Here is a 26125-nt window from a genome sequence, read left to right as displayed (position 1 = left end):
AGAGAGGGAGAGGGGGAGGGAGAGGGGACAGCTGGCTCCCATCTGCTGGTCTGTAACCTGCACCTCGCTCTTTTTTAAAATTTTTTATTTATTTATTTTTGACAGGCAGAGTGGACAGTGAGAGAGAGAGACAGACAGAAAGGTCTTCCTTTGCCGTTGGTTCACCCTCCAATGGCCGCTGAGGCCGGCGCGCTGCGGCCGGCGCACCCCGCTGATCCGATGGCAGGAGCCAGGTGCTTCTCCTGGTCTCCCATGGGGTGCAGGGCCCAAGCACTTGGGCCATCCTCCATTGCACTCCCTGGCCATAGCAGAGAGCTGGCCTGGAAGAGGGGCAGCCGGGAAAGAATCCGGCGCCCCGACTGGGACTAGAACCTGGTGTGCCAGCGCCGCTAGGCGGAGGATTAGCCTAGTGAGCCGTGGCGCCGGCCTGCACCTCTCTCTTAATAATGACTTCATGAATGAAACTGCGTAAGAACAGAGTATGGGAGCTGGCAGGCATAAGGATCAGCGATCTTTATCCTGGAAAATACTTCCTGGTGCTTGTACACATATGCAAATGTCTCTCTGGGAAAGGCACCAGATTGGAAGGCATATGGACCAATCACAGCCAAATTTGTGATTCCCATGGAGGAGGCGGGGCAGGGAGGGCAGGGAGCAGCCATAGCCACCTAGGGGAGCCGCCTTCATGTTGCTGACTTTTGCCTGGCAGGTGCAGGCCACGGTCGTGGGGCTCCTGGCCGCCGTGGCCGCCCTGCTGCTGGGCGCTGTGTCTCGGGAGGAGCTGGACTTGGCCCCCATGGAGCTCCTGTGTGCCAGCAGCGTCGTCACTGCCTTCCTCGCCGCCCTCGCCCTTGGTGAGCTGCCCAGACCCCGGCCTCGGTCCCCTGTGCACAGCTGTGGAGTTGGGAGCTCCGGCCTCACCTGCTGCAGGGCTGGGGAGAGCCTGCCGGGTCTTCACCGCCCACTCATGCCTCCCTACCCCGTCCTGTGCCCCTGGGAAGGCCTGACCTTGGTCTCCATGCTGAGTGTGCTGCCTCCAGTGTCCAGGGTTTATGTGTCTGTTCAGCCAGGCTGTCCTCAGGGACCTGGACACTGTGCGTGGATTCTGTGCAGGCCGGCAACGTGGGGAGAAGGGTCATGGTGAGCTCCCATACCCCTCTTCAGAGAGACAAAGTGCCACAGCCCGGGGCTTCCACACCTCGGACACCGAGCCCTCGCGGGGCTGAGGGTTGAGTGACTGTGTCTTTCTCATGGTGCCGGGGGTGGGGGGTTGGGGAGGACGCACCTGGGGTCTCGTCTCAGAAGGCGCGGATCCCATGTGTGAGAGCACTGCCCTCAGGACCCCCTCACCTCCCCCAGCCCCCTGCGAACGCCGTCACTCTGGGGGTGAGGTTTTCGGTCCCTGGACTAAGGGGACACAGACCTCCCCCTGCTGCGTGCTCTCTCGGGAGCGCTACCTCGCCACGCCCCCTGCCCGTGGTGGCGCTCTGTCCCCCTGTGCCCTGGGGAAGCTGACGTCATGGACCCCTTGCTGGCGTTCCCGTGTCGCCTCCCTGCGGTGAGGTCAGCCCCTCCACCCACTGCGCCTGTCCCCTGCTGTCTGGGGGCCTGGGAGAGAAGGGCTGACTTGTCTCTGGGGCTCCCACACGAGGTGGGCTGCTGTGGGACCCCCCGCCCCCGGCCCTGGGCGTTGGAGCTGTAGTGGTTGCCGGGCATCTGCTCTGGGCCTGCCTGGGCACGTGGGTCACTGGTCACTCTCCCTGACCACACCTCTCAGATAATCTCCATGCTTCACCGTGGACCGCAGTCCCATTGGCTTCGAGTGCTTGTCCCCTGCCCGACAGGCGCTGGGTGCAGTGCTCCGCTCCCTGGCTGCTACCCCGGCAAAGGGTTATTGGCAGGATTCTCCAACCTGCCAGGCAGGCGATCAACTCGGCATGGAGGGTCGGGGGCCCAGACGAGTGCACAGTGTCTGTCCAGACTGCGTTTTCCGGGGTTGGACCACGTGCTGCGGCTGGCTGCAGGTCATGGCGCTCATGTGCACAAGATGGTGGCCGCCACGCCCCCGTGTGGTCAGAGGCGGGGACGCGTGGCTGTGCTCGGCCTCCTGGAGGCTCAGCAGGCAGCCATCGGCTCACAGCGCCACCTAGTGGTTCAAAAGGCCGGCCAGGGCTCTGTCGGACCTTGCAGAGAACACCCCTCCTGGCTCCCATTTAACAGATGGGGAAACTGAGGCACAGAGATGGGGTTAAGGTCAGCAGGGTGAACATCACGTGTACTCCAAGACGTTCAGAAACGTGGCGGGTGGCTCGCTTGTGACACAGAAGTGGCTGCAGGCGTCCCCGGCTCCGTGGTCGCTGCGGGATCGTCCCCAGCTCAGCTGCGCAGATTTGGGTTCTTGCAGACCTGGCGCTCCCAAGGGAGGTGGAGGTCCTGCGGCCTTGTGGCCACAGAGGGCGCAGACAGGCGGGTGGTGCCGGGCGGAGGATGGGTGAGGGGATCCTGGACCCTGGGTAGAGCCGGAAATGGCAGCAACCAGGACCAAGAGCCGCTTCTTATGGAACGAAGGGCGGGTCCCGGCTGTCGCTGCTCTGGGGCCACCTCTTCACCTGCCCCATTCACAAACTGGACTCTGACCCTCCCAGGCCTCGGGTGCACTGGAGAAATTCAGGAGCCTGGGCAGCCTGGCTCGGTGTCGAAGCCTGCGTGGACGGAGCCCAGCGCGGAGCAGCTCCTGGCTGCCTGCGCCCGAGACCCCTGTGGGTCTGCACCTGTGCAGGGCCGGCTGGCTGGGCTGACCCCTGCTCCCCCTGCCGCCCTCCACAGGCCTGCTGATGGTCTGTATAGTGATTGGCGCTCGGAAGCTCGGCGTCAACCCAGACAACATCGCCACGCCCATCGCGGCCAGCCTGGGCGACCTCATCACGCTGTCCATCCTGGCCTTGGTCAGCAGCTTCTTCTACAGACACAAAGGTAAGGAGGGCTCCGGGGGGCAGGGGCTCTGGGTCAGGTCACCACCAAGGCTCAGGGCAGCCCGGGGCTCCCGGCCGGTGGCACTTGGTGAGGCACAGCGTCCGCGGCATGGAGCCTAGGGCGCCACGGAGTCCAGAGTCGTCCTGTGTCAGCGGGAGCCCGAGGCCATCGGGCGAGTCCAGGGTGTCCCAGGGATGCGACCTGCATGGGGCAGGGCATTCATTGCTCCTGGAGGATTTGCATCTGTGAGGAGGGAGCACCAGGGCCTGAGGCTGCCCTGGCCAGGGTGGGTGGGGGATGGGGGGCAGGTGGCGCCAGCTGTGGAGAAAGTGCCCTGGATCTCAGCAAAGCTGCAGTCTGTGTGCGCCGTGGGGTGTGCGGGCCCTGGCACCCCCGTGCCCGGCTCCAAGCCCTCTCCTTGCCATGCTGGGTGCTGCCTGCCCACAGCCGTGTTTAACCCCCTGGGGCCGTCTCGGCGCTCACCCAATTGGCAGCAAAGAAAGATCTCCAGGAATCCAGTGCGATGACCCAAGTTCACTTTTAAGCCAGATTGAATCTAAAACCAGAGTTTGCCGGGGCACTGTATTCTATTTACAAGAAAGATGAGAATTGGGGCCTCCCCAGATCCTTCCTGACCTCGCCCTCCGCGCCGTGTGCCGGCTGCATCATGATTGAGTCCCCAAGTCACCGCTGCAGCGTCCCCAGTGGGACCAGAATCAATCCGGTGGGCTCGGAGTGGCTGCCGCCGGGGCGGGCTGACTCCTCCCTCACTGAGCCAGAGGTGGTGTGGGGAGGGGGGGACGAGGAGCCCCAGCCAGGCACTGTGCGCTTTCCCACGCTGGGAAGGGCATGAGGCGGGACTTTGTACAGTGGCCGAGGGTACTCAGAAAACCTGGCCCTGACCCCTGAGGGTCCTCGGGGAGGGGGCTTGCCAGGCTTGCTGCCCACCTCGTGGGACGGCCACTTCCTCCACGTGGGCACCCGTGGGAGGAGGAGGGAGGGGTATTCCCAGTGGTGCTGCCCTCGTAAGGAGGGTGTGGACGCTTTCCCGTGCCTGGGCACCCAAGTGTTGGGGCCCCCACCAGACGAAGGGTGTACCCCTTGCGCCTGCCCATGGTAGGGAGGGGCCGGGGTAAGAGCGCCCTCTAGAGGAAGCTGGTGTCTCGTTCCACTGGCACGTGGGTTACAGTCACTCACATGCAGTGCGAGGCAGGAAGGGAGTGGACGCGAGAGGGGCCCTATGTGGGGCAAGGTGCAGTCACCAAGCGAGATGGACGCTGGTCACCGCCCAACCACTGGAGAAAATGACGCAAGCAAATGAGAAGTGGGCAGGCTGGCCGTGATCCACGCCCCTCCAAGAGACACAGATGCCCAGGAGGTCACCTTGGACTGGCCTCAGCCAGGAGCGGGGCTGGTGCTGTGTAGCCGGCTCTGGCTTTGCAGGGACCTGGGCTGCAGCCCCGACTTCACCGCCCGCTGCTGTGTGCCAGGCACAGCCACCTCTTTGCCTCCATTCCCACCCAGCGCCTGCCTGAGCAGGGCTGGTGGTCTCCTGGGGTGCGCGCATGCTCCTGACCTGCTCAGGTGTGGACCCGGTAACTAGTCATGCTGTTAGTTATAATAGTGGTGCAGGGGAATTGGCAGGATTGAGAACAGAAAAGAGCTTTGTCCACTTGCTGAATGGGATGTTAAGTTTTTTCTTTAAAAAAAAAATTGATAGAACACTCCAACTTGCTGGTTTACTCTAAGTGCCCGCAACAGCTGCTGTGTCACAGCTAGGAGCTGGGAGCCAAGAACTCAGTCCCACGTGGACGCCAGGAACCCCCTGACAGCACCGCTGCCTCCCAGGGTGGAAGCCAGGGCTGGGATCTGCAGCGAGGCGCTTCCACGCGAGACGTGGGCATCCTGACCTGTGGCTTAGCCACTACAGCAAATGCCCACCCCTGCTGAGAACTCTCTGGAAGGTGTGGTGGGACAGAAGCGTCTCTCAGCCTGCACCCCACCCCACCCACCCCGGACCACGGCCCCACCCCAGGCCAGGGCCACACCAGCCTCAGCCGGCTGAGCTGCGTGTGCCCCCTCTCTTGTAGACAGCCAGTACCTGATGCCGCTGGTGTGCGTGGGCTTCGTGGCGCTGACCCCGCTGTGGGTGCTGATCGCCAAGCAGAGCCCACCCATCCTGCAGGTCCTGAAGTTCGGGTGGTACCCCATCATCCTGGCCATGGCCATCAGCAGGTGCGTGGGAGCAGCAGCACCAGCCCCGGCACCGCCTCTGCCTGGGAGCCACAGAGCCTTGCGGGGGCGGGGGGCACTCAGTGCCTTGGGGCTGTGACTGGTGGAAGACGCGGCTGTGGGCTCCTGCACTAACCCCAGGTGCTGGCTGGGGCGTAAGCTCTTCACGTCCTTATTTTTAAAAGGTTAGTTTACTCATTGGAAAGGCAGAGTTAAAGGAGGGAGGGAGAGAGCTTCCGTCCACTAGTTCACTTCCCCAGTGGCCACAGCTGCTGCAGCTGGGCCATACTGAAGTCAGGAACCTGGAACTCAGGGTCTGCCACGTGGGTGCAGGGACCCAAGTACCTGGGCCGTCTTCTGCTGCTCTCCCAGGCGCAGGGCAGGAAGCTGGATCAGAAGTGGAGCACTGGGTCTCCATGTGGCACTCTGGATACCGGTGTCTCAGGCACAGGCTTAGCCTGCTGCACCACAACGCCAGCCCCTCTGTGCTCTCTTTTAGCAAGAACCCTCACCCTTATTTGTTCTCAGAGAAGCTGCCCTGTTTCCAGTGGCCAGAGCCCCAGGGGGCCCTGGAGAGCCCAAGTGGGGAAAAATCAGAGCCCTGGAGCCCCCATGTCCCGCCCTATTGCTGCGGGACAGTAGCTTTTCCCATCCATGCTGGCCTAGACCCCTGCCCTGTGCTCCCTGAGAACCGGGAGTGCTTGCATGACAGCTCCATAGAGGGTGACGTCCTATGGGTCTGCTGGACCAGCTCAGACCCAGGGTAGCGGTGGAGATGGCAGAGCACATGCAGGGGGCAGAGGACCCCAGGGAGACCAGCTTGGCCGCTGCGGGTGCTTTGTGCAGGGGCAAGGAGGGGGGAAGCCAGGGTGTGTGTGCAGAGGAGGCCGGCAGGGCCGAGCCCGGGGCCGCTCACTGACTGTCCGCTCGCTGCTCTCTTGCCAGCGTCGGAGGCCTCATCCTGAGCAAAACCATTTCTAAGCAGCAGTACAAGGGCATGGCCATCTTCACGCCTGTCATCTGCGGTAGGTACAGGGGTGTGGCCCTGGGGTCTCTGGGTGGGGCCGGAACTGCAGACTTGAGCGGCCGCTGGGCAGCCGGACCCTGGATGGATGGCTGGACTGGGCTTTCTTAGCTGGGGGGAGGCCCTGGGTGCAGCTCCGGCCGCCTTGGCAGCTCACACACGGCTCCGCACACGCGCAGAGAGGCATGGGCCCTCCCCACAGAAACACGTCCCAAAGGGGGCCAGAAGTCCACAGCCCCCCCCCCCACTTCCCTGGCCCCTGCAGACTGAGTGGGGCCCTTGGAACCGCTCTTGTGGGTTTAGAAACAAAAACAAAACCTCAGATGTTTGCACGTCAACATGTGGGTTTCTGTTGTCAGGAAAATGAAGACTTGGCCATAATGGGTTTGTATTCTCGGCGCAATAACTCACAGTGCTTTCCCGTGAGCCCCAGTCCACACCGTTCCCTGTTGTCTTCCACTCGGCCCCCTTAGCTGCCTAACGATCTGGACAGGGTATGTGGGCAAGCCCACTGCCAGGCAGTAAGGCGCGGTGGGGAGCAGGGCACGCTGCAGATGACTGTCCTTATCCAGAGGGGGTGACGCCTGCCTGGGCAGCCGCAGCCCACGCAGGCTTGGGGGACAGACAGCCAAGCCGACTTGTTCAGCAACGCTGGGAACGTGGGTGTGGCCTGGTTCATTAGTGCTGTGGATCAGCCCAAGGTGTTTTCTGCCTTCGCTTTTCTAAACTCACATGTGCCAAGCGCAACAGACCTGTGACCGTCCTCGGCCCTGGCAGCTGGTCCTGCCCGCCAGGTGACAGGCACACATCTGGCCCCGCTAGGGCTGGTTCTCCCTGGAGCAGCCCCGCCCAGAGGGCACTGTCGCGCTGGCAGCTCTGGTCTCTGCCACCCCTGAGGCCGGCTCTGGCCTCTGTACCCCCGTGGGGACCAGCACCTCATGCCAGGCGAGCAGGTTGGTGATCCTGTGGGCCTGCTGCCCTGCTGGGTCCTGTCTGCGTCAGTCTTCCCGGGGCCCCGCCCTCCTGTCCCTTCCCAACATGCGGCCTGCACGCATGGACCCAGAGTGTCTGTGAAAGCGGGGTCAGCCCTGGTCATTTGGGGGCCCTAAAGAGGGACCCATGCAGCAAGCAAAGAGCAATTGGGTGGCAGAAAATGCCTTTTCTTTATCTTATTTAAAAAAAAAAAGATTTATTTCTTTATTTGAAAGACAGAGTTGCAGAGAGGCAGAGAGAGAGAGGTCTTCCATCCACTGGTCCACTTCCCAGATGGCCGCAACGGCTAGAGCTGTGCTGATCTGAATTCAGGAGCCATGAGCTTCTTCCAGTTCTCCCACGCGGGTGCAGGGGCCCAAGGACTTGGGCCATCTTCCACTGCTTTCCCAGGCCACAGCAGAGAGCTGGATGGGAAGTGGAGCAGCTGGGACTTGAACCAGCGCCCATATGGGATGCTGGCACTGCAGGCAGCAGGCCCAGAAAACACCTGTTCTTCATGATGTCCCTGCCACTCTCCCCCTCCTGCCTGGCCCTGCTACTGTTCCCTTCCCTCCCCCTCCTGCCTTGAGGGGAAGAGATCCTTGGTGTTGCCCAGTATTCTGGTTTGTGTCTGGCTCCTCTTGGCTCCTCTGGCCTTGAGGCCCTGACGCTCGCCCGGAGTAGCCCATCAGGCTCCTCTTGCACCTGTCCATCCCACCGCCCCCTTCCCTCCAGCCAACAGGTGCTACCGAGAAACTGCTTCGGCAGTCACAGCTCCTCACCTTAGGACACGCCAGCTGTCGAGGTGACGCAGTGCCCACCCCAGTACCCCAGTCGCCAGGTCGGGCCACCCACACTTGGTGCCAGAAAGATTCATGGTCGGGCAGGAAGCGAGGAGAAGATACCAAGTGCTATGTCAGTCAAAGAAGGCCTCCTGGAGGAAGTGGGCTTCACAGTAAGGGACAGCAGCCAGAGGCTGGTGGAAAGATGGGGAGACGAGGTTCGTTCCGTGTCCGCAGGTGTCGGCGGCAACCTGGTGGCCATTCAGACCAGCCGGATCTCCACCTACCTGCACATTCGGAGCGCCCCTGGCGTCCTGCCGCCCTGGATGAAGAAGTTCTGGCCCAACCCCTGCTCCACGTTCTGCACCTCAGGTGGGTCTGCTGCGACCAGCTTGGGCGTCCGGTGTTCCGAGGCGCGGATGCCTGGGGGCCGTCCTGACCCACAGCGCGTGTCACCTTCCTGGCCCCAGCGCCCTGACTCCGGGCTCTGCCTTTCTGGCGCTCGGTGGCCCAGAGCTGGCCCGCAGGTGTCCCCGGTCAGGTGGCACTGCTGAGCGAGGAGCCCAGCCAGCACAGTCACACGTGGTAACGTGTTCCCCGACGCAGCAGCGTGGGGTGCGGAGAGAACCCTGGAGCCCACAGGCAGGCAAGGGTCTGGACACTCCCCTCTGAGGCCGAGCAGGGCTGGGGGTGGGGAGGGATGTGTGGGCCAGAGCGAACAGCATGAGCAAAGGCCTGGGGGTAGGAAGGGGCCTGACAGCCGTGAAGGACCGAGAGGCCAGACCCGGTCCCACGAGCAGGAGAGGGTGGAAGACGCTGAGCCAGGGACAGGATGAGGGGCTCAGACAGGGGCTCGGAGCCAGAGGAGGGGGCCGGCTGCGGTCCTGAGAGCCGCTGGGAGCCGTCGAGGGGTTTTTGGGTCTTTCCTGCCATTGTGTACTCTTGGTTCAAGAACTGCCTTCGGCTGTCGTCCAGGACGTCCCTGCGGGCGCAGCACTGACGGGTTTTCCACGCAGCTCACACACCGGCTGGGGGCGCCCGGTCCCTGTCAGAGTGGGTGGGTTCCAACCCCAGCTCTGCCCCTTACGACAACTTCCTGCTAATGCAGACGCTGGGAGGCAGCTGCGCCAGCATGGGGAACTGGGGCGCTGCCACCTGTCTTGGGTTCCTGGCTCCCAGTTTTGGTCTTGGCCCAGCCCTGGCCGTTGTGGGCAGCGAGGGAGTGGACCAGCACACGGGAGTTCTCTCTTTGTGTCTCCTCCTGTCTCTGTGCCTCTCAGATGGATAGGTATTCGGGGTTGTAGGCGTTTTTCGCCCTGGGGCAGTGTGCCACCTCTTCCCGGCCCCGGCGTCTGGTGAGAAGTCCGCTGGCATTTGCAGCGTCACCGTGCGAGTGCGGTGGTGTTTCTCTCTTCCTTAATTCAGAGATTGTCTGTGTTCTTGAGAAGCTGGATTATTACATCAGTTAATGTGCGCTTTCTTTTTTTAATGATTTCTCTTACCTGGGCTTTGCCAAGGCCCTTGAATTCATAGCTTTAGAGCTTTTTCCAAATTTGGGAACTGTGGGCCACTGTTTCTTCAAATACTCTCTCCTTTACCCCTGATATCCTGGTGGCGCCAATGCTGGGTCTCTTGGCACAGAGCCACCAGCCTGGAGTGGAGGCTCTGCTCGGGGATTTTGCCTTTTTTTTTTTTTTCACTAAGTTCTGCGATTTTTTTTTTTCAAGCTCGTTTGCTTTATCCCTTGTCTTCCCCTCCCTGCATCTGAGTCTATTCCTTGAGCTCCTTCTGCCCCCCCCCTTTTTTTTTTCTCCTTTGCTTCTGAAATTTCCATTTGGTTCTTTGTGTGCGCTGCTTCCTGTCTGGGGCTTTCTGTCTCTTTTCACCTCTCTCCCGTGTGTTCATGATGCTTCCTTAGAGTCACTTCCAGCGTCCGCGCCGTCGCCGTGTAACGCCTGCTGGGTCACCGTGTGTCAGCCACGTGGAGGATTTTCCGACTCCTGCCTTGAACAGGGATGTGGGAGAGAATGTGGCCATGTTGGCCGTGCGGGCGTAACGGCACCGCATTACCCTGTCGCAGTGCGCGAGGGCCTGGAGTGTACTGAAGTCTTCTGTCCCACCCTCAGCTTCAGCTGGTCTCTACCCTGAGATGTCGGCTCCCGGAGGGGAGGGGAGGGGAGGGGAGGGGAGGGGAGGGGAGGGGAGGGACGGTCCTTGGCTTCTAGAACCTGCCTTCCCCCAAGCAGGTGCCCAGGGAACAGCTGCGGAGGAAGTGCCCAGGTGGACGGGGGCGCCTCACTGGACTCTCACGTGGCCTCTGCCGCCGGGCCGGGCCTGCAGGCTTCTTGGTTCTGTGTCTTCCAGAAGTCAACTCCATGTCAGCCCGAGTGCTGCTCTTCCTGGTGGTCCCGGGCCACCTGATTTTCTTCTACATCATCTACCTGGTGGAGGGCCAGTCGGTCACAGACAGCAAGAGCTTCGTGGTGCTGTATCTGCTTGCGGGCCTGATCCAGGTAAGCAGCACTGCGTGGGGTGGAGCAGGCTGGGTTGGGGGTGCCTGGTGGGCAGGGCCCCCGTCTTCCGAAAGAGCAGTCAGCTCGTTCAAGTCCAAGAGTCCAGACAACAACAGCTACTGCACACTGCATGCTACATACTACACGTGCTACATGTCACAAGGTGTATGCTCCATACTGCACACCACATGCCATACATGGCACACTTATACTACACACCACATGCTACATGCCACACACTGCATGCTACCTGCACGTGCACACCACTTGGTACCCAGTCATCATCAGGGCATTAGAGAAGTGAGCCCAGGGAACCCCCCCCCACACACACAGACTCCCAAGTTGTGTTTACATTGCTGTGGGCAGGCACTAGCCACGCCCATTGTGGTTTTTTTTTTTTTTTGAAATATTTATTTATTTATTTGAAAGAGTTACAGAGTTACACAGAGAAAGAGGAGAGTCAGAGAGAGAGAGAGAGAGGTCTTCCATCCAATGGTTCACTCCCCAGTTGGCCACGACAGCTGGAGCTGCACTGATCCAAAGCCAGGAGCCAGGAGCTTCTTTTGGGTCTCCCACATGGGTGCAGGGGCCCAAGGACTTGGGCCATCTTCTGCTGCTTTCCCAGGCCATAGCAGAGAGCTGGATTGGAAGTGGAGCAGCCGGGTCTCGAACCAGTGCCCATATGGTATGCCGGTGCTTCAAGCCAGGGTGTTAACCTGTTGCGCCACAGCGCTGGCCCCCTAGTGTACTTTAGTGTTGAAGTGACCTGCGGTAGCTTCCATACTTCCAGGGCATGCTGTGCCATCTCGGCACACACACAGTGTAACCGTCATATCCGGGTGATTGGCACACAGGTCCCCACACACGCACGTCATTGCTTTGTACTGGGGACATTCAGAGTTGTCCTTAGAAGTTGTTCCTCTCGCCCAGCTGCACCCCTGCACCCACAAAGCATCCCCTCTCCATCCCTCCTGCCCCGCCCGCTTCCCATGCCGTAGTGGGCACTGTTCTGTTCCCTGCTTGTTGGAGATCAGCTTGTTCCCTTCTGCCTCTAAGTGAGAGCCTGTGGTGTCTGCCGTGGTGTCACACATCACTCTGAAGTCACCTGCTGCCGGACAGCTGAGGCTGTGTCTTGGTGACCGTGAGCAGTGCTACAGAGGGCGTGTGAGTGCTGGTATCTTCTTCCTGGTCACACAGGTGCAGGCCCCAAGGACTTGGGCCATCTTCTGCTGCTTACCCAGGCCATAGCAGAGAGCTGGATCGGAAGTGGAGCAGCCGGGATTCGAACCGGCGCCCATGTGGGATGCTGGCACTGCACATGGTAGCTTAACCCACTATGCCACAGTGCCAGCCCCTGGAAATCTTGACTTTAAATACGTGGGCTTATTTCTGGCATCTTTATTCTGTCTCATTGGTCCTGTATCTGTTTTTAAACCAGTCCTGTGCTGCTGTTTGAAGTCAGGTATTCTAAGAGGTCTTGCTTTGTGTGTTGGCTTAGGGTTGCTTGGGCTGTTCAGGGCCATTTGTGGTTTCATACAACTTTTGTGAATGATTTGTCTTAGTCTCTGAACAGTGTTGATGCTCTCCTGATAGGAGTTGCACTGGACCTGCAGGTTTATTTGGGTACCATGGATGTTTTACTACCATTCTTCCGATCCATGAACATGGGCTGTCTTTCCATACATTGGTGTTCTGTGCATCTTCCTTCATCAGGGTTTTAGAGTTTTCCCTGTAGAGATCATTCATAGCCTTGGTCAAATCCATGCCTCACTATTTCACTTCATTTCATTTTTAAGCTAATATGGATGGGATTTCATTCTTGGTTTCTGTTTTAGTGGCTTAATTATTGGAGTATAAAAAAAAAAGTATGCCCTGCAAATTCCTGATTTCATTTATCAGCTCTGACAGTGTTTTGGAGTCGGGTTAGAGACTTTAGTTATAGACGTGTTGTCTGCAAACAGGGATAATTTGACCGCTGCTTTCCAGTTTCAAAGCCTTGTATTTATTTCTTTTGCCTTAGTGCTCTGGCTAAGCTTTGCAATACTGTTTGGAACAAGAGAGGAGAAAGTGGATACCCTTGTCTTGTTCCTGATCTTTGTGGAAATGGTTTCAGCTTTTTCCCATCTGGTGTTACAGAGTTTGCCATGTATATAAACTGTTACTCTGTTGAGAGACATTCCTCTCTACCTTATTTTCCATTGCTATTAAAATCGTAAGTGGATGTTGAATTTAAGGACTGCTTTTTGTTTGCATCTGTCAAGACGATCATGTGGTTTTTATGTGTCTTTCCACTGATGTAATATGTTACGTTTGTTGATTTGCAAATGTTAGACTATCCCTGCCTCCATCCCTGGTAAGTCCCACCTGCTCACCGTGTGTGTTCCTTTTATGTGCTGTTGGGCTTGATTTGCTACTATTTTGTTGAGTCTCTTTGCTTCTGCGTTCATCAGGGATACGGGTTTGCAGTTTTCTTGTTAGATGTGTTCTTGCCTGGCTGTGGTTGAGAAATATTTTATCACTGATGTGATCCCAGGGCTTGTTGGTCTGTTTGGGTTTTCGTGGTCCTCATGGCTCAGTTATTTGTGGCCAGACATGAGTCCCTTTGTTCCAGGATTTCCAGGTTGTTCGTATGTAGCTGTTTACAAGAATCCTCAGTGATTTGTTTTATTTCTGAGGTGTCAGTGCAAATACCTCGTCTTTCATTGCTGATTTTATTTATTGGGGCCTTTTCTTTTTCCTGGGTTACTCCAGCTAAGGATGGTCAGTTTTTTCTGTGTCTTTTGACACCAACTCTTCTTCGATCTTTTGTAATTTTTTAGACTCTATTTTGTTTATTTCTGCTCTGATCTGTGGGATTCTGCTAATTTTGGAATTGGTTTCCTTTTTCTATTTATTTCCTGGAGTCGTGTCATGCGGTTGCTTATTTGAAATGTGTATATTTTATTAGCACAGGCATATATTGCTATAAACATCCCTCTTAGTACTGCTTTTCCTGAAACTTTTGTATTTTGCCTTTCATTTGTTTTTTCCTTGGCCCATCGGGCACTCGAGAGGATGTTGTTTAATTCCCATGCATCTGTGTGCTTGCTGAGGTGTTGCTTGTCCATTGTGGTCGGAGACGGTCCACGCTATGCATTCAGTAGTTTTGAGCTTCTTGGGGTTTTTGGTGGACTAACACATGGTCTGTCCGGAAAAATGTGGCTGCTGCAGCCACAGAATAAAATGCCCTACATGTGTCCCTGAGGTCCTCTTTGACCGTAGAATAGTTCAGCTCTGTTGGTTGCTTTTTTGGTCCATATAAACCGTCCATTGATGAAAGCGAGCGTTATGTCCCTGGCCAGGGTTGTACCTGAGCCTCGGCCTCCTGGCAGATGGAGTGATGGTTATCTGCTGTCCCTCAGTGCCCCGCGCGGGGCGCAAGTGTCCGGTTGGCATGTCCGCTTGTCGACTGATCCCTGTGCCGCAGCAGCGACTCGGCTCTTGGTGCGGGTTCGACTGGAGGCGCGCTTTTCGTGTGTGCTGAGGGCACAGCTGCTCCTGCTCACTTTGGGTCCCGGCCTGGTTTTCCACGGCTTCACGCTCACTCTGCCCACGCGTGCCTCTCCCGGGGAAGTTTCCAGCAGGCAGCCCACCCTTGAGTCTTGCTTTGTCCTGTTTTAACCCTGTCAGCCACTCTGTGTCTTTTGATTGAGGGCTGGAACCCATTTGTATTCGGAGTTACTGGTTGTAATTACAGGATCCCCGTCAGCCACTGCGCTGTATACGCTCTGTTCCCGTTTTCCGCTTCTCTCCTCCTGTTCGCTCTGGTGGTTTGGTGACTGGGTTTGCTTCTCTCTGTGTATCTGCTCTGCTGTTGAGTGTTGTATTTCTGTGTGTTTTCGTCATTTGAGTTCGCATCCTTTGCTCCTAATGTGGGACTCCCTAGAGCCCGCGGGGCTGTCTGGTGTGAATTTCTGTTTTGTGTTTCTCCTGGAAACGCCTTCCCTCTCCTAGTATCGGAGGTGGCTGTCACCGCACAGGACTTCCTCCCGCTGCTGTGTCCCGGGGTGTCGACCAGGCCGCATTGCCTTGACTCCCCGGCGGGAGCATCGGTGTAGTGCCATGTGGCTTCTTGGGTTGTCATCTTTGATGGCCATGTCTGTCTCAGTGAGGATGCCAGCTAGGATGCGGCTCTTTTACACCCCGTGGGTTTGCTGGCAGCTTGGGGGTGCTGGACCCACCTGCAGGGATGGGGCTCCCATGAGCTCCTGAGGGTTGGGGGGAGGGCGGGGTACCCACGAGTCCACGTGTGGGAGGTGCACAGAGCCCCAGGGTACCAGTGTGGGAGGTAGACAGAGCCCCCGGGTACCAGCGTGGAGGTGCACGGAGCCCCCGGGTACCAGTGTGGGAGGTGCACGGAGCCCCCGGGTGCCAGTGTTGGAGGTAGACAGAGCCCCCGGGTGCCAGCGTGGGAGGTGCACGGAGCCGCTGGGTACCAGTGGGCTCTGGCGGCTGCCCCTGTGACCTCATGGAGCAGAAAAGTCTGCCCCGGTGACACCAGGCGCTGCGGGTGGGCGTGCAGGGCCAGCTCTCTGCTTCCCAGGGCCTCGGCGGGCAGAGCTTCAGGGAACAGTGCGCTCAGCTGCTCCCTGGGGCTGGAGGAGAGGGGCTGGGCCACCCAGCTGCTTCCCAGGGAGCTTGGTGTGCTGAGTCTCTCTACAGGGCTGCTCAGCTGCTTCCCGAGATCCTGGGTGGGTGGACGAGGCTACCTGTCTGTCTCTCAGGGCCTCTGGCGCAAGCTCTCTCTTACAACAAGCAGCTCCCATGGGACCTAGCCCGGACCCGCAAGGCCCGAGCCACTACCCAGAGACAGCAGTAATGGAGTTCCGAGGGTGGCGTCCTCGAAACCTACTTACTCGCCACCAGGCCTCACCCCTGCAAGGAGCCGCACCTCCCCCCTGCCACGCGGGGCCCAGGCTTCCGGCACACGGATCCATGACAGACCCCACGAGCGGCGGGACAGCAGGGAGCGGCTGGGGCTGACGGAGCCCCCGGGCGTCTGCCATTGAAGCCCAGTGGCTGTTCCTCGCCTGTTCTTGTCTCTCTGACTCGGTCTTTCGTGTCTGCTGGCTGTCGTGACAGGTGACGATCCTGCTGTACCTGGCCGAGGTGATGGTTCGACTGACCTGGCACCAGGCCCTGGATCCTGACAACCACTGCATCCCCTACCTCACGGGCCTGGGAGACCTGCTGGGCACGGGCCTCCTGGCCCTCTGCTTCCTGGTCGACTGGCTGCTCCGGAGCAAGGCAGAGCTGGCCGACCTCTCAGAACTGGCCTCTGGACCTCCCTAGCCGAGCCCAGCCAGCCCTGGTTGCTTAGTAGGATGTTTCCCTCCCCGCGGCGGGTTACAGGACGCAGTGTCTCCCCTGGCCAGGTCCCCGGAGTGGCCTTGGCCGTGGCCCTTCCTTCCTCAGTCTGCTATGGAGACGCACACGCGCTGCGACTCCAGCAGGGGGCGCCGGAGCCCGTGCTGGAACCCTGGAGCCTGGAGTGCCGCTTGGGAGGGTGCGACCCGGGGTGTGTGTCCGTGTGCTGGCTGAGCGTGAGCGTGCGTGCGTGCGTGCCTGTGTGCGTGTGAGTTGGGGGAGTGCCGTGTTCTGGCCCGGTGCAGCCACAGAAGGGGCGTGGCCCAGCTTGGCCCAGCTCTCGTCTGTGCAGTGTGGACTGGAGTGGAGCAGGAGGGGGATCCGTGCTGTCCCCAAGCTCAGGACTCTGCGCCTGGCTTTTCTGCCCTCCCGGCTCTTGCCCCGGGAGCGTGTGCAGCCTCTCAGGGCGGGGCCTGGCTCCCTCCCGTGCCCAGCCTCTCTGCAGCCTCTAAGCCTTGTCACTGCTGTAGTTTACACTTTTTGCAGAATTTGTTGTCAGCAGCACCCTCTGTTCAGTACTCCAGGATCAGAGACGTGTAAAATAAAGGTAGCGTTCCGTCTGTCGGGCTTCTCTTGTCTTCAGTGGTGGTTAACGCAGCGTGAGACTACAACAGCGCACGCCCCGGGCACTTCTCCCAGCGTCGCCAGGGAGCCTGTTCCAAATGCAAGCTTTCACCGGCGGCAGAAGCCACGCCCCTGGGGCAGGAGCCTCCACGTGGGTTTACGGAGGCGTCACGTGACTCGGCCCTCAGCTGCTGATTCCGTTCTGTCCTCCAAGGCACGCTCCCTTCCTGCTGCTTAGGGGCCCACAGCGACCTCTTCCAGGGCTGGGGCCAGGGACTGTCGCCTGGAGATAAGTAGATGGACACATGTTCACTCACTCGGCAAGTACCGAAGTGGCACCTGTGGCTTCGGTGTCCTGATGGGATGGGGGATGGGGAGGCGCCCTGGGCCTGGGCCTCCCAGGGTAGGGGCGGGCCTGGAGACAACTTAGGATCAGGAGATGAACCCCCGGCCCCCCGCCCTCTTCTCTGGCCGCCGGCTCTTCCCCCGCCGGAGTCTCCCAGGCCAAACCCGACCCGAAGTTCCGTGACTGAGGAACCTTGCTGATGGTCCACGGGAGTCGCCTGGGGCACAGAGCCAGGCCTGGGAGGGGGAGGGGCACTCAGCACAGCTCGGTGCCATGTCTCAGGCTGGGTCCTGGGGCCACACTGGGCAAAGCCCTCATCACCCCTGTCATTAAGCTCTGTTATCAGCCCCTTGTACAGATGAGCACACTGAGGCTTTGTGAGGTTTCTGAACTGCCCAGGGCCCTAGGCATTCTGGCTCAGACCCAAGCTATGGGTGCAGTAAAGGAGCTCAGGACAGACTCCCCCGCCCCCCATCAGAAAATGACCTTGGACCTGAGATCCAAGGATGAGTGGGAGTTAATCAGACGCGGTAGGAGGGGCTGGGGGTGCGGGAGCATTTGGGTGGATGGACTTTGTCGTGGATATATGGGAGGCAGGGCCCTGTGCAGGACTGCAGCTTGAGACCCTGCAGGGTTTATTGAGCTGCTGGAGCACAGGGACCCCGCAGTGCCAAGGCAGAGAAAGGGCTGCGGGGAGGGGAGGGAGAGGGGACGGGAGCACACCGTCCAGGAGACCCAAGGGGAGGGGAACGCAGTATCCGATGTCCCTGAGACTCAGGAACGGAAGGGCTTAAGGGTGTGCGTTGGGTTAGGGACGGGGTGAGGGTGTGGGGTCCCGGGTGAGAACCATTGTGAGAGGCTCCCAGCAACAAGAGGCCAGCAGGTGTGGAGCTGAGGCCTGGCGGGGCCTCCCGGGGCAGTTACGCAGCTTGGGAGCTTGGGTCGGCGTGACTGCCCCGCCCCTCTCCAGGTCCTGTGTGTCAGTGAGGGTGGTGTCCAGAGGCAGGGCGTCTGGGGGGTTGCTAGGGTCCCCGAGAGTGCATCTCGGCGCCTCTCTGAGGAGCACGTACGCCTGCTCCCACCAAGATGTGAGGCCGCCCAGGGGGCTCTGGCAGAACCCTGTGCCCTGCTGTGTAGACCTTGTGCCTCCAGAACCAAGGTCAGAATGAGCCTCTTTCTCCGTAGAGTAGCTCGCGTAAGGGCTTCCGTCGCTGTGCTGAGAATGCTGCTCATGGGATTGGGGTTGGGGGAGGTCTGGGTGTCTCGCCTGGAGGTTCCTGTGTCAGCGACTCGGTCCCCAGGGCGGTGCTACCAAGCAAGAAGCCAGGGTTCTGGAGGGAATTAGGCCATGGGGCGACGCCATCTCGCAGGAGCAGGGAGCGCGTCGTGGGAGCGGATCCGTTCCAGGATAACAAGCGTGCACCTGGCCGCTCCTCCCGCGTCTGCATCCTCGCTCGCACCTGTGCCCCTGCCGCACACTGCTGGCCCCCTCTGCGTTCCAGCACGTTGTCACCCAGCAGCGGCCTCGCCCTGGGACACCAGCACCAAGCTGTGGGGACCTGCAGCCACCAGGATCGCGAGCCAGACCAACCCCAGGGGAAGCTGTGCAGCCTCGGGCACTGCGCAACAGCACAGAGGGGCTCGGATGGTGCCGGGGATTGTGGCGGAGCAGGACCGTAAGCCCAGTGTGTCGGCCGGCTGCGTCACCTCCCCCGGTACGGGAGGGCTCCTCGGGAGCAGCCAAGGAGCGCCGCAGCCGCCTTGCCACCGAGGGAAAGGGTTCCCTTGGCCACAGTTCCCCGATTTCCTCTGGTTCTGTTGTCACTTCCCTGTCTACGTCTCTCTGGCACCTGCATCCCGTAGGAACCAATGAAATGGTTAGAAACCAAACCCCTTTGCTGACACCAAGACGACGCCGCATTGGGAAAAGCCTGGAGATTCTTCCTGCCTGATGCTTTGCAATGCAAGCGACTCACAGACACCTAACCCCAAGTAGCTTGAGGAATGCTGACTCTGAAATAGTATTAGGTGGTCTGGAGTGGGGACAAGGGTAGAAGTAGAAGCAGGGACTGAGGCGTCAGGGACGGATCCGCTACGGGAGTGAAGCAGCTGGGCGGACTCAGCCCAGGACCGCGCCTGCTGTGGGTGGACCTGAGGCCGGGCTCTGTTCTTTGGGTTGAGGACAGCACCTGCTGGCACGAGGTCAGTTTCTGGGATGAATTTTTCCTCCCGGCTGAGGTCGTTCCCCGGGGAGGAATTTTTCTGTTGGGATGAGAAGACCATCAGGACTGTGCACGGAGAGCAGTGTGTGTGCACGGCTCTGAGCTCATCCACGGAGGTCGGCCCAGCCAGGAGAGACGTTGACCGGCTGAGCCCTGATGCCGTCCCCTGGGAGGAGCAGCAGGGCTGAGTGGCCACCAGGTAAACTCCATACCTGAGGCTGCCATCATGAGCGAGGAGAGACCCAGGACTGGGGTGAGCTGCAGTCACACCCGGTGTCCAGTTAAACTGTTCCAGGCCGTGCTTGCCCCGAAGGCCAGAGCGTGAGGAAAACCATCTGAGTCAGGGTGAAGGGCAAGATCAAGCTCCTGCTCAAAGCCAAGGTCATGATCAAGCTGAATTTACAGGCAGATCTGACACAGTCTCAGTGATTGGCAGGAAGAAGATGAGAGTTCGAACCAAGGTAAGAGCGAAGGTCAGATTCAAGGTCGCTACCAAATTCAAGGTCAGTTCAAAGGTTATGGTCAAAAATAATTTCAGACTGGGTATATATTTTACAGAGTTATTTATTTGGAAGGTAGAGTGGCAGAGATGGGGGTGGGGGGAGAGAGAGAGAGAGAGGGAGGAAGAGAGCGAGCCGTGTGGGTGGCAGGAATTCAAATACCTGAGCTGTCGCCCACTGCTTCCCAGGTGCATTAGCGGCCGGGACTTAAACCAGCCCTCTAATATGGGATGCAGCTGCCTGGTGGTAGCTTCACCTACTCTCAGAGCTGAATTTCAGTTTGCAATCATGGCTGGACACGTCCTGGGGTCCCCAGCCTCAGTTTGACCTGCACCACAACACCCACCCCTCTGTCTTTTTCCGAATTTCCATCTCCACTTAATTTACCCTCTGTCCTTTCATGTTATCTGCTTTTAAAGCTGTCTGCACATTGGCCATAGTTTTATATTTCCTGTCTGATAACCCCAACCTCTCCAGCATATCCGAGTGTAGATCTGGCACTTGCTCTGTCTACTTCGTCTTTAGTATGTCTTGTGATTTCTTTGTCGAATGTTGAACGTAATATATATAAGGGAACAGGGGTATGTAGCTCTTTGCTGTGAGTTTTTTATGTTAATTGGACCGGGGTTAGGCTGTGTTTGCTGTTTGTTTTTGCAGTAGGTGTCAGAAACTAAAATTTCTTTTCTAATTTTTGCTTTATTTGTGTTGTCTTTGGGGTTCCCTAGAGACGTCTTAAAGTCTGAGTTTTGCAGTTCTTTATATAGTAGCCTTGGTGTGGTGGCAAGGCGTAGGGAGGGGCCCAGCACTTGATGATTTTGTCTTGGTCTTTTAGCGATCCTTGTGTGCAGAGGGGGCGTGGTGTGTGTTGTGGGCTGGGGGCTCCCAGCTGGCTTCGTGCAGGTTCTCCCTCCATGCATGAAGTTATTCAAAGGCGGGGGCATAAAGACGCACAAGAGAGCAGGATTTTCTCAGAGCCAAACAAGAGTGCAAGCTCAAGAACCGAGCTGTGTGTGAGCAAACGGCCGAAAATACAGAAAGGCCCCAAACAAAGAACAAAAATCACCCAGCAGTGAAAAGCCCTGATAGAGGACAGAAAGCCCGCAACCACGGACAAGCCTTCCCTGTGTGCCCTCTGGAGGCACAGGGGCTGCTGTCTGGGGTAGAGCCCAACTGAATATTCAAAATGGAAAGGAATTAGGGGCGGGGCTTGAGCGCCACCCATTTCTAGGCCCCTTTACGCAAATACCGGAAACGTCGTGGTGTCAGGTGCATGATGGGAGAGGGCGTGCACCCCATGGAAATTCTATTATGATGACATTATTCCGATGACAGGTTACGGGGGCAGGCAGCAGACACTTCCTGCAGCCAGTGCTGGTCGCACGTTTGCAACCTTGTGGAACTTGTGCTATGAGCAAAGGGGCAGGGGTTGCTGGTGCGTGGGAGGTGGGCTTACCTGCAGCCGTCCCCCTGTCAATCACCGACCCCGTGGGTGGGCAAGCTGCTGAGATCAGCCATGTGATACGGCTGCCGGTTACTGGCCCCGCCCCCGTGCAGTTGGACAAGGAGCTGTCCAGCAGCGGCTCCGCTGGAGCTGTCAGTCATGGTGCCCCGCTGTCAGGTACTTGAGCCCTCACCCGCTGCCTCCCAGGGTCTGCAAATTGCCTGGAAGCTTTGCAGTCACTTTGCTTGCGTGGCACTTGAATTCCTGGTTGTTAAAATGGAGGTGGAACCGCTACCCTCCCCACTATTTCCTGGCCTGGGGCAGATGGGATGAGCCTGGGAAAGTGTATTTATTCCGGCCGGCACCATGGCTCAATAGGCTAATCCTCTGCCTGCGGCGCTGGCACCCCGCGTTCTAGTCCCAGTTGGGGCACCGGATTCTGTCCCGGTTGCCCCTCTTCCAGTGGGTAAAGCTTATACACAAAGCTTACAAACACCGTCCACGAAGCCAGCATACCCTGTGAGTGCTGCTTTGTGTCCCAGCTGCTCCACTCTGACCCAACTCCCTGCCAATGGCCTGGGAAAAGCAGCAGATGATGGCCCAAGTGCTCAGGTCCCTGCCACCCACATGCGAGACACTAATGAAGCTCCTGCCCCCTGGATTGGGCCTGGCTCAGCCCTGGCCACTGTGGCCGTGTTGGGAGAGACCACCAGATGGAAGAGCTCTGTCTCTCCCAACACTGCCTTTAAAATAAATAAAATAAATCTCTTTAAAAGGGTTTTGCAGATTAGTTTTTTAAAAAGTAAAGACTGGAACAAAAAAAATACTAAGATGGATAAAGTATTACATTGTACATCAACAGTCAGGACAAGAGCTGATCAAGTCACTGTTTCTCATAGTGTCCATTTCACTTCAACAAGTTTCCCCTTTGGTGTTCAGTTAGTTGTCGCTGATCAGGGAGAACATATGATATTTGTCCCTTTGGGACTGGCTTCATTCACTCAGCATGATGTTTTCCAGATTCCTCCATCTTGTTGCAAATGACCGAATTTCATTGTTTTTGACTGCTGTATAGTATTCTATAGAGTACATGTCCCATAATTTCTTTATCCAGTCTACTGTTGATGGGCATTTGGGTTGGTTCCAGGTCTTAGCTATTGTGAATTGAGCTGCAATAAACATAGTGCAGACAGCTTTTTTGTTTGCCAATTTAATTTCCTTTGGGTAAATTCCAAGGAGTGGTATGGCTGGGTTGTATGGTAGGGTTATATTCAGGTTTCTGAGGAATCTCCAGACTGACTTCCATAGTGGCTTAACCAGTTTGCATTCCCACCAACAGTGGGTTAGTGTCCCTTTTTCCCCACATCCTCTCCAGCATCTGTTGTTGGTAGATTTCTGAATGTGAGCCATTCTAACCGGGGTAAGGTGAAACCTCATTGTGGTTTTGATTTGCATTTCCCTGATTGCTAGTGATCTTGAACATTTATCCATTTTAGTATTTTTTTTTGTTCTAGTACTATTGGTTAAACTCTGTAATTAACACACAATTATTCTTAGGTGTTTAAATTTTAACTGAAAAGTGATCCCTATTAGGAATTTGGAAAACATTATGCTGAGTGAAATAAACCAGTCCCAAAGGGACAAATATCATATGTTCTCCCTGATCAGTGACAACTAACTGAGCACCAAAAAGGAAACCTGTTAAAGTGAAATGGACACTATGAGAAATGGTGACTTGATCAGCCCTCACCCTGACTGTTGATGAACAACTTAATACGTTATCCCTCTTAGTATTTTTGTTTGTTTGTTCTACTTAATACTTTTGGTTGAATACTGTAATCAATACACAGTTATTTTTTTTTTTTTTGACAGGCGGAGTGGACAGTGAGAGAGAGAGAGAGAGAGAGAGAGAGAAAGGTCTTCCTTCTGCCGTTGGTTCACCCTCCAATGGCTGCCGCGGCCACAGCGCAAGCCGGCACACCGCGCTGATCCGAAGCCAGGAGCCAGGTGCTTCTCCTGGTCTCCCATGCGGGTGCAGGGCCCAAGCACGTGGGCCGTCCTCCACTGCACTCCTGGGCCACAGCAGAGAGCTGGCCTGGAAGAGGGGCAGCTGGGAAAGAATCCGGTGCCCCGACCGGGACTAGAACACGGTGTGCCAGTGCCGCAAGGCGGAGGATTAGCCTATTGAGCCACGGCGCCAGCCCCCACAGTTATTCTTAAGTGTTGAAACTTAACTGAAAAGTGATGGCTGTTAAATATAAGAGTGGGAATAAGAGAGGGAAGAGATGTGCAATTCAGTACATGCTCAAGCTGACTTACCCCAAATGGTAGAGTTAGAAACATACCAGGGGATTCCAATTCAATCCCATCAAGGTGGCATGTACCAATGCCATCTCACTAGTCCCAGTGATTAATTTCTGTTCACAATTGATCATAATGATAGGACTAAGAGCCAAAGGGATCACACAAACAAGACTAGTGTCTGCAAATACTAGCTGATAGAATAAAAAAGGGAGAGAACAATCCAACATTGGAAGCGGGATACACAGCAGACCCATAGAATGGCAGATGTCCTAAATACCACTCTGGCCTCAGAATCAGCTCTTAAGGCATGTGGATCCGGCTGAAAAGCCCATGAGAGTATTTCAGGCATGGAAAGCCAAGATACTCTGGAAAAAAAAAATGGCCCAAATGAAAGATCTCTGTGAGTGAGGTCCCAGTGGAAAGAATAGGTCATCAAAGGAGGAGGTACCTTGCTCTGAAGGGAGGAGAGAACTTCCACTTTGACTATGACCTTGTCTAAATATGATCAGAGTCAGTGAACTCAAAAGGCTTCCATAGCCTTGGCAGCTCATGACAAGAGCCTAGGGTGATTACTGATGCCATAAACAAGAGTGTCAATTTGTTAAGTCAACAACAGGAGTCACTGTGCACTTACTCCTCATGTAGGATCTCTGTCCTTAATGTGCTGTACATTGTGATTTAATGCTTTAACTAGTACTCAAACAGTATTTTTCACTTTGTGTTTCTATGTGGGTGCAAACTGTTGAAATCTTTACTTAATGTATGCTAAACTGATCTTCTGTATATAAAGAGAATTGAAAATGAATCTTGATGTGAATGTAAGGGGAGAGGGAGTGGGAAAGGGGAGGGTTGCGGGTGGGAGGGACGTTATGGGGGGGGGGAAGCCATTGTAATCCATAAGCTGTACTTTGGAAATTTATATTCATTAAATAAAAGTTAAAAAATAAAAAAATAAAAAGTAAAGACTGAAAACTTGTAAAACCACTATGGAAATCAGTTTGGAGATACCTCAGAAGTCTGAATATAGACCTACCGTGTCACTCAGCCATCCCGCTCCTGGGAATTTACCCAAGGGAAATGAAATCTGCAAATACAAGAGTTGTCTGCACCCCCACGTTCACTGCAGCTCAATTCACAACAGCTGAGACATGGAATCAACCTAAATGCCCGTCAACTGAAGACTGGATAAAGAAATTATGCAGGGCCGGCGCTGTGGCGTAGAGGGTAAAGCTGCCGCCTGCAGTGCCCACATCCCATATGGGCACCAGTTCAAGTCCCAGCTGTAGTAGATGGCTCAAGTCCTCGGGCCCCTGCACCCACATGGGAGACCTGGAACAATCTCCTGGCTCCTGCCTTCATATTGGCATAGCTCCAGCTGTTACGGCCAATTGAGAAGTGAACCAGCAGAAGGAAGATTCTCTCTCTCTCTCTCTCTCTCTGCCTTACTTACCTTCTGTTTAACTCTGACTTTCAAATACATAAATCATTAAAAAAGGAAATTATAGGATATGTACTCTATGGAATACTACACAGCAGTTAAAAAAAAAAAACATGAAATCCAGTCATTTGCAACCAAATGGATGAAGCTGGAAAACATCATACCTAGTGCAAGAAGCCAGTACCACAGGGAGAGACACCATGTGTTCTCCCCGATCTGCGATAACTAATACAGCGCCTATGAGGAAATCTGTAGGAGTGAAACTGACACTTGGAGAAGCAAGGACTTGAACAGCCTTTGCCTTGAATATGGAGGAACAGTTTTTTTTTTTTTCTTAATGGACAATGGGACTGGGAATGGGAGAGGGAGGTGGAGGTGGGCTGTGAATGAGGGCGGGGATGATGGGAAGAATCACTGTATTCCTAAAGTTGTACTTATGAAATCTGTACGCATTCAGTAAGAGGTTTCTTGGGGGGAAAAAAGTCAGGACTGCGAAGTTAACAGTGTTTCCTCAGAATGGACTGACACTGCCCTGAGCTCGTGAGGGTGCTGACTGCCTCCCTCCTGCACAGTGCGCTAGGGCTCTGGCTTCGCGGGTTTCCTGCCCTCCACGTCCACTGAACTTGGTTCAATCTGCGAAAACCAAAGCCTGCACACCTGCAGAGAAACCAGCAGGGGGCGCACATCCCATCCAATGCGCAAAACCAAAGATGTTTGATATTTTCTCTAAAAAGAAAAAGAAGTCCTCCTTCCTGTAGTACCCCGTTTGAAAGCAGTATCATCTAGGGCAGGGGCACTGTGCCCACAGCTTCCATCCACACCCGTCCCTCCCACAGGCGAGCTGGCAGCTCACCCAGAGTCGCCTCCTCCCACCCTGCAGACACTTGGAGGATTTTTTCGTGTGTTTCTCTGGCAGATGCTCCTGGTCCCCCTGCTCTTCTATGTGCCCAGCAGGGAGCCAACTCCCCTATGCCTTCCACTGTCAGGGTGGCGCCTTAAACCCACGTGACAGCAACTAAGCAAGTGTAGACAGATTCATGGAGGGAGTGGAAGAATGGGTGGTGGTATCCAGCTACAAGAACATGGAAGTGGGAAGAGGTGCAATTTTACTCATTGTGAGCGACAGACAACACGTATGGAGCCAGAGAGGAGAACAAGAGCCCCCAGCCCGGGGCCAGCTGCCTGGGGGCAGCCCACCACCAGGAAGAGGCAGTGTCCCCAGGGAGCAGGCAGTGCACCGGGGTGTGAGCGTGCGAGTGAGAGCAGGCAGGGAGCTCTCCAAGGCCAAACTCACACGTCTTGCACTGGGCTCCCTAAGCACAAAGCAGCCCCCCAAAATTGCAAAACAATGGGATGTCAGGGTCAAGGCCGTGAAAGAAAGGTCAGGCAACAGAGAGGGGAGCCGGGA

General features: G+C 56.6%; 1 protein-coding gene across 6 annotated transcripts in view; it reads left to right on the top strand.

The window, feature by feature from the left end:
* The window catches only part of SLC41A3 (solute carrier family 41 member 3), a 58442-nt gene that overhangs the window by 27319 nt on the left and 4998 nt on the right, over positions 1-26125 (top strand). For 5 of the 6 annotated variants that reach the window (XM_002713135.6, XM_070049998.2, XM_070049999.2 and 2 more), the window contains 7 exons: positions 710-854; positions 2827-2973; positions 5064-5208; positions 6151-6230; positions 8221-8355; positions 10348-10496; positions 15618-16462. In XM_002713135.6, the coding sequence (XP_002713181.3) occupies positions 710-854; positions 2827-2973; positions 5064-5208; positions 6151-6230; positions 8221-8355; positions 10348-10496; positions 15618-15827 (1011 nt within the window). In that variant the 3' untranslated portion in view covers positions 15828-16462. Of the gene's footprint in view, positions 1-709; positions 855-2826; positions 2974-5063; positions 5209-6150; positions 6231-8220; positions 8356-10347; positions 10497-15617; positions 16463-26125 lie in introns of those variants that run through there. The other variant, XM_089306561.1, reaches the window with a different exon arrangement.

Source organism: Oryctolagus cuniculus, chromosome 10 (assembly GCF_051225735.1).
Source record: "Oryctolagus cuniculus isolate XC-2025 breed Fujian yellow rabbit chromosome 10, ASM5122573v1, whole genome shotgun sequence".
NCBI classification, from domain to species: Eukaryota; Metazoa; Chordata; class Mammalia; order Lagomorpha; family Leporidae; genus Oryctolagus; species Oryctolagus cuniculus.
This window is presented reverse-complemented; position numbering and strand designations above follow the sequence as displayed.